Source organism: Sciurus vulgaris, assembly GCF_902686455.1.
Source record: "Sciurus vulgaris genome assembly, chromosome: 4".
Taxonomy (NCBI): domain Eukaryota; kingdom Metazoa; phylum Chordata; class Mammalia; order Rodentia; family Sciuridae; genus Sciurus; species Sciurus vulgaris.
In genome coordinates, this window is record NC_136464.1 from 187,117,436 (window position 1) to 187,125,207 (window position 7,772).

Below are 7,772 nucleotides of genomic sequence, written 5' to 3' on the forward strand. Positions count from 1 at the left end.
CCTCCCCTGGGCAAGTTGTGTTTGAGTGGCCGGCAGCAGGTAGTGCCAGTGTTGGCGAGCTCCTGGAGAGGCTGGGGCCCTGACCGCTGGTGGGAAGGCCCCTGTGGAAGACGGAACTGGGATGAGTGCTGGCACACAGTTCCAACCCGGGTCCCTGTCTGAAGCCCAAGGGCAGCCCAAGCTGGAGCCACACCCAGGTTCACAGCAGCAGTGCCCAGGGCTGCCAGAGATGAAGGCCAGGTGAAGCCTGCAGGGACGAGGGAGAGCGGGTGGCCTGCAGTGCCGTGGGGCTCGGCCCCCAGCGGAAGGAGGTCCCACCACGCCTGACCTGGAGACGTGGGACTCACTCAGCCAGCTGCCCCCAGGCCGTCCACAGACAGGAAGCCGTGGGCTTGGGAGGGCGTCCACGTTCACAGGCCGCTTCCAGCGTGGGAGGGGAGCCTGGCCGGGTGGTGAGGGATGTTCGGCCAAGTGAGCAGCTTCCCGCCTCCGCTGTGCTTGACTGGTGGCCAGGTGGCACTCTGCACTCTGCACTCCCCGTGGTCAAAACAGGAGAGGGTTTCACTGACTGGCTGAGCAGGGAGTGGGCTAGCGCCTGGCCGAGGGACCCGGAAGCACGCCTCTCTCCTGGTCTGCATTCCTTCTCACGCACCAGGCACCTCACGTGTGCCGCGTTCCATGTCGGGGGCTTAGCATGGTGTCCCTCAGGCTTGGGGCCTGGGTGGGCTGCATGGTGCCTGGGTGCCGGGGACAGGCAGAGGGGTCCTGAGGGCTGGGAGGAGGCAGTGAGTGCATCAGGAGGGACCTGGCGTCCATGGGGCCGGACCAGGCTGCCTGCACAAGGCCTCTGCTGCCCCTGGGTGGCCTGGGGACCTTCGTGTGTGGTGGCGGGTGGGCCGTTCAGGGCCTGCTGCCTGTGGGCGTGGGCTCCTCCTGGGTCTGGTACCACTGGCCTTCCGAGTCCAGACTTCCTCTGTCTGCTGCCAGCCTTCCCATCGGGGCCGCCTCCCCCCGTCTGCCGCCTCGTGGCCTTGGGCCCCTGGCCGGCCCTGGTCACTGCTGCCAGGTGAGTGTGCAGGTAGTATGTGCTTGCTTCTTGGCTTACTTGAAGGGAACCCTCCAGTGACTTCCCAATACAAGTTGAGCCCCAAACCACCTCCCACGCTGAGTCCCAACTGCCCAGCACCATGTCTGCTGGTGCTCAGAGGGCAGGACGTGGCCCTGTACCCGCAGGTCGAACCTGAGTCCCACAGGAGCCCCTGAGCTGTTCAGCAGTGGGGGGGGTCTCCCCTGGGGCCTCTCCCACCAGCCATGGATGCCTCTCCGTCAGTCACCTTGTCCCCAACACCGCGGGACCTGCTGCGTGTGGCTCTGCCTGGCCGACCTGCCCTGCCGACGCCTGTGAGGGCCCCCAGTGGGTACCCGGGCTGTCCTGCAGCCTCAAGTCAGTGGGCCCCTGCTGCAGGTCAGCCTCAGTGCCCACACACACTTGGGACAGTGCTTCTGCATGGACGAATGTTGGAGTCCTGGCTCTGTCAGCTCATGGGAGACCGAGGTTGGGTCTCTGCTGGCCTGTGTGTGGAGGACAGGTGCTCAGTGCCACAGGCTGCAGCTCTACTGGCAGTGCCATGAGGCTCATGCCCAGGCCTCGCATGGCTGCTGGCTGAGTCCAGCTGCCTCCGTGAGGCAGGGTTTGCCTTTGGGGCGCATGGTCTCAGTGTGAAAGGGCCAGTGTTGGAGGAAGGGTCACCTCAGGGAAAGGGAAGCTAACTAGAGCCCCTGCTGACCTGGCTTCGCGATCCCCAGGTCAGTGATTCCTGCCTTTCTCCCCTGCTTCCCTGACCACCGTCTTCCTGGGCAGCCCACACCAGCAGGCCTCAGCCATTTCCCTGTGTTGGACTGAAGCTTTGAAAGGAGGTTTTCCAAGAAGGAAGCATTTGAACTTTAGTTTCTTTCCCAGATGGGGACAGACGTGCCTGTTTGAGGTAGAGTGAGAGTCGCTTGAACAAGCTTTATTTTTCAACTTGGGAATCGCCCTCTTAGGAGCCAGATCCAGAGGCACCGTGCGTGGGCTTCTCGTCAGCGCCGTGCCGCTCTGTGCACATGGCTGGTTCCTGCTGAGCAAGCAACAGGCCCCGTGAGAGGGTGCTGTCCCCGTGGGCGAGGTGCTTGGTCCCAGGCCTCGCTCCCCAGCGGGTGCCAGGAGTCTCTGCTGCGCCTGCACCGGTGGTTCCCTGGGGCACACGGTGAGCCTCAGAGGGAGCAGCCACCTGCCGCGACGAGAGCGCCTCTCCAGCCACCCAGGGCAGCGGCGTCGCAGGCGGCCTGCGCGGCAGAGGCCTGGCCGCGGCGCCTCACTCCTGGAGTCTGAGTTTGAACTCCACCTTCCCCTCGTACGGGTCATGGGGGTTGTTGAAGGTCACGTGCTCCGCGAGCACCTTGCACACGATGCCGACCTCGGTGTTGGTGGGCACGTTGAGCATCTTCGCCGCCACCAGAGGGTTGCTGTAGTGGGGCTGGAGCAGAGGCCATGGGTGAGGTGCTCGCAAACCCGCCACAGGGAAGCCCAGCCAGGCAGGTGCAGAGGGCACGCTAGGGACTCAGAGCCGGGCGGTCTGGAGGGACGCCGCCTGGGCTGGCGGCAGCCAGAACCGCCTGCGGCACAGAGGGACCCTCTGAGTGGAGGGCGGAGTGGGGAGGGGCTCTGGGTGCTGCGCCATCAGGGATTCGGGGCTGTGGATGGTGTGGTGCGTGGGACACCTGTGTCTCAGGTCGTCACGAGCACGCGGTTTGGGAAATGCGCCATGGTCAGGTCAGGCCATGGCAGCCTTTGTCTGCTTGTGGAGGAGAACGGTCACTGCTTTCCATCTGCTTCTCTTTCGGGCCACTGCAGGCCGTGGAGCGAGGCCAACACCTACCTGTGCTTTCTTCCCGTAGTAGGGGAAGTAGTGCAGGCTGAAGGTGCCATTGGGCGGATAGTACGCCACCTGCAGGGGCCCTGCGTCCGGGTGGGGCCCGTCCTGGGGGGGAGCGGGGGCTGAGTCGGGGGGCCAGGGCACCTGGGCGCGGGCACGGGGACGCCTGCCAGCCAGGAGCCCCAACCCTGCCTGGTGTCCAGGCCGTGGTGGGGACTGGGCAGCTCTCTGGGCAGTGTCCCTGCGTCCTCACTGCGCACGCTTCCTTCTTTGTCAGAAGGGGAGTGGTCAGGGGGCTTGAGCCCATGGGAGAGTGAATGAGGGGCAGGAGGCCTGCGTTGGTCCCTGCTGGCCTCCGTCAGGCCTGAACCGCTCAAGAGAAAACCCACACAGGGCTGTGTCCCCCGCAAGGGCAGAGGGCCACCCCAGGACGTGCCCGGCTGGCATGCCTCAGGCAGCCTGTGACTGTGTGTTCACAGCTCAGCAGAAAACAAGCCCTGGAAGGTGTTCGGTGGCAGTAGTTTTGGAAAATGAGGGACTTGCTGGAGAGTCAGGCCAGCTCCCTGCGGCCCCGTACTGGCCCTGATTAGATGGCCATGGCTGTGGTGATCGGGAAAACTTTTGTAAGTAATCGAATAAAGGAAGAAGGCCACGTGGTGGAAGTCTTGGCACACTGCAGCGGGCACCTTGAAGTCCTAGTAGAGGACGTCCTGGACGCAGCAGGAGGCCGCTCCTCCCTGGGGCTCCCGACCCCACCCCACGCCTGCTGGTCCCACGAGCCTCCAGGACCCTGCTCACCAGGAAAGTGCAGTCCACTCGGGGGGCCGTGCCGTTGCTGGGCAGGAACCTGACAATCTGGAAGAGAAGGCACGTGTGCCCTGGCATGGTGGCCCACTGCCCCCGAGGAGCCTGTGCGCTCACACGCACCTGAGGGCCAGGGCCCCGGTGCCGGGTGCTGGAGTGGCCTGGGTCCTGGTCACCGTGGGGTGGCCCTCAGGTGGCCTGTCTCAGGGTGGGTGGTGTCTGCCTGTGCTGAGCGGCCCCCGCTGGCAGCCCTCTGGCCCTCAGCTGGCCTCTTCCAGGCTGCCCGCCAGGCCCCCATCTCCCCTCACCTCCCCGCGGCTCTCCAGTGCCAGCCGTCCCCCTGAGGTTTGAGCAGGACTTGCCAATGATGGACATGTGGCTGTCATGGTCCCCCAGGAGCCTGGTCATGGCCCTCTTGCCAGGCAGCTCTGGGGACACCCTGGCCAGCTACAGGGCCCGTGATGGGTGCAGTGCCCAGGGTGTGCTTCCTTATAGCACTGTCTAGAGTGCCAACAGCCGGCGGGTCTCTGGACCCGTGAACCTTGCCCCTTGGCCTGGCCAGTTGCTGCCCCCAGATCCCAGCCTCCACCTTGCCTCCCCTTGCCCACGCCTGGTCATAAGGCTGCAGGCTGCCTCCTGCCTGTTCTCTGTTCTCACAGGGGCAGGGACTCCACACCGCAGCCCCACCACCTCCCGCTGCGCTGGGCGGAGGGCCCCTCAGCACCCAGCCCGGGGTCCCTGATCACAGGGTAGAGGCTCCCAGCCCCCTCCCAGATCTACGTGTGCGACTGACCCCTGCCTGGCCCTGGCATCCCCTTAACTGCCCTGTGTCCTGCTCTTTGCCATGTGTCGTGGAGGGCTGAGTGGGCGGATTAACTTGTGTTCAAGAGTCAGAGACGAGGGGTCAAGCCAGGCGCGATGGGCAGCGGGCAGACCCAGGCTGGGCTCCCTGCCCGGGCAGAGGAGGGTCCCGCCCCCTCCAGGGCCACTTCAGAGGGAGCCCCCGAGGCCCACCCTGTTCATCTTGATGATGAAGCACGGCTTCCCTTCTCCAAAGCCGAAGTGTGGGTCCAGCAGGCCCGAGCAGTTCTGCAGCATGTCCACGGTGAATTTGCAGGAGAACTTGGTGTGGTTGGGGGCCCTGAAGCTCTCCTGGAAGAAGTACTGCTCAGAGGTGCAGTTGATGTTGTCCTGCTGGGCCGCTGGAGAGTAGCCTGCGGGAACACAGGCCTGCCAGGCGCCCTCCACAGCCCCCGCACCTGCCACCGCCCTCTGTAGCTGGCCGGGCCTTCGAGGGAGCTGGGAGACCCCAGCTGCTGAGTGACTCCTTGGAAAGTGTGGGACCTCAGAGAAGGGCCCTCGCGCCCTACCTGCCAGGAAGCTGCGGAGGGTGTGCGTGAGGCCTGCCCAGGAGCTGTTGTCGGACACGTTGTAGCAAATCTCCAACCCTCTCTCCCCGTAGACATCAGGCCTCAAGGTCACCCCTGGGGAGAGGGCACATGGCTTTCTCCAGGTGCTCGGGTACCCCAAGCATGGCAAGCCCAGCACGGGAGACTGGTCAGCCTGGGCTCAGGGTCAGGGCCTCTCCTGGGGAGGAAGCTGCAGCTGGGCTTGCGCTGGAAACTCAGGGATTCCAAGCACATGTCACCCCTGGGACCCTGCCCGGGAGCCAGGGAGTAGCCAGGCTGGGCCTGATCCAGAAGCTGGGTGCCCAGCCAGCAGGGGAGCCACGTGCGCTGTGGGAGCAGGCGGCTGATGGGACTGACCCCAGGCACACTGCTGTCACTGTCACGGCTCAATGGAGTCTGTGATTGGCTCTCCGTGAAAATGCACACAAGAAGACCCTTCTCTGGGTCTAGCCTGGTTCACAGCGGTTTTGTGTAAAAAATGAAGGCTCAGAGTGCAGGGGAGCAGGAAGTCAGAGAGAGGCCGTCCCTGTGGCACAGGGCAGGCACGTCCTCCATGGCTGCCCTTCCCCTGACATGGGCCTGACGGCAGCTCGCAGCGCACACGCTGGGCTGCCACACGGTCCCGTTTCCAAGGCGACTGCCAGCCCCTCTCCCTGCCATCTGACTCAGCTCTGGTTCCAGCCACAGTGCACTGGGAGTTTGTGGGGGGCCGTGTCCACCCTGCCTGTTCTGCTCCTGTCTGTGTGGCTGGCTTCTGGGTGTGGAAGCTGGGCGCTGCTGTTCTGTGGGTGCTGTGAAGGCAGGGGCTACCCCTGACTTGAAGTGACACCGTCATGTCTTCAGGACAGGCTGACAGACAGGCCTTGGCCTCGGGCAGCCAGGCCCTCTCCCCTCCTCCTCCAGGCCTGTGGCGCGCCAGACACGCCCCTCTCTGACCCTTCCTCCCTGGTCTCCGGGCCCTTGCCAGGGCCTCTTGTGTTCTCCAGAGACGTCCCACCAACATGTGGTGCTTGAAGCGTGTGAGAACAGTTTCCTCGTCTCTGACAGACGTCTGTGGTCATGACCGAAGCTGAAGCAGAGTGGGCCCTGTGATTAGGTCCTGTCCTCTTTGGGGAAGCTGAGCCGTCCCACCTGCACTTACCCGGGGACTTTAGCTGGTCCTGGTAGTCAGGCGTGTACGGGTCGATGGTCTGCATCAGGACGTAGAGGCACAGGGCGAAGAGCCCCGTCATGACCACGTAGAAGGCCACGTAGTACAGGCTGATCCACACTGTGGGAGAGCAGGGTCAGGAGCAGCCTCTCCAGGGGATGTCTGTCCAGCAGGGATGGCACTGCTGAGCTGCAGGGGTCCCGTGGGGACCCTCCTGGCCAGCAGAGCCACAACCGGGTTCTCGGATCCTGAAGGGCGGGTGTCAGGGGTTGGCTCTTCAGGGGCCCACGGACTCTGCTTGCTGAGGACCTGCCTGGTGGGCATGCCCCGAGTAGGTCTGGGCCACCCTGTTTTCTGTGGGGGCGTTTCTGCCTCCTGCAGTGGCCTGAGGGGACACCGGGCCTTTTCTTGTTCTCCTCACCCCCGAGGAAGGGTGCAGGCCCCCGCTGGTGGCCGAGGGGGGCGGACTGTAACCAACCAGCCTGGTCCAGCAGCATCTTGCCCAACTCTGGGGATCAGGGGGCCTCCGGGGTCATCTGGTGACCCTGGCTTCCTGCAAGGGTGAGACCGACACAGATCAGAACCCCTGGACAGGTGCCCCCTGGGGACCCAGGGAGGAGCGCCTCTCAGGGAGGTGAGAAGCCCGGCTGGTGCTCGGGCCTGGGCCTGGAGTTGCACCAGGAGCAGGAGTGGAGCATGGCTCAGTCTCCAGAGCAGGCCTCCCCAGGGAGGGAGGAGGCCCCCTCGCCCGGAGCCCGTGCAGGAGTGGAGCATGGCTCAGTCTCCAGAGCAGGCCTCCCCAGGGAGGGAGGAGGCCCCCTCGCCCGGAGCCCGTGCAGGAGTGGAGCATGGCTCAGTCTCCAGAGCAGGCCACTCCAGGGAGGGAGGAGGCCTCCTCGCCCTGAGCCCGCGCACAGGGAAGCGCCCGCAGGGACGCACGTTGGGAAGGTGATCCCGCGGACTCCGAGGAGGGGCAACACAGGGGGAGGGCGAGTGAGGAAGGGGCCCACAGCCCCTCCACCTGCAGGCAAGTGGCGTGCAGGCCCCAGGTCTGGCTGAGAGGTGACCTGAAGAGGCGTGAGGAAGAGGCAGACGCGATGCCGCTCCCACGGAGCCACAGGAGCGGGCAGCTCTGTCCCTGGCCGGAGCCAGCCTAGGGCTCTGGCCCGCCTCCCCTGCCTCCCTCACCTCCAGCAGGAGTTCTGGATGAGAACCGCCTGTCTAGATTCCGTCCAGTGAACTGCTTCTTTCTGCAAGAATCCTGGGTCTGCCACGGGGCCCCTCCTGACGTCCAGCCCTGCGGGTCAGTGGCCCTCGGCCCCTCATCTCGCACCACCCTGGACAAGCATCCTGAGCAGTGTCCCCACGTTCCCCCCACGTACCCCACCGGATCGGGGTGCGGCCCAGCATCTGCCCCGTGTCTGGGTTCCAGCAGTAGTGCTGGAACTCGGCCATGCGCTGGCCGCAGGACTTCTTCTCCTGCAGCGCGGCCAT

The 7,772-nt window shown here is 65.1% G+C and overlaps 1 protein-coding gene across 1 annotated transcript; it reads right to left on the reverse strand.

Moving 5' to 3' along the window:
* Positions 1–2,354: 2,354 nt before the first annotated feature.
* On the reverse strand, positions 2,355–7,772 carry ATP4B (ATPase H+/K+ transporting subunit beta; the record flags this gene model as incomplete). The annotated part of the gene is made up of 7 exons (XM_079136267.1): positions 2,355–2,516; positions 2,919–3,020; positions 3,714–3,770; positions 4,734–4,933; positions 5,090–5,203; positions 6,270–6,398; positions 7,661–7,772. The coding sequence occupies 7 exons, from the start codon at positions 7,770–7,772 to the stop codon at positions 2,355–2,357; spliced, it is 876 nt and encodes a 291-aa protein (XP_078992393.1).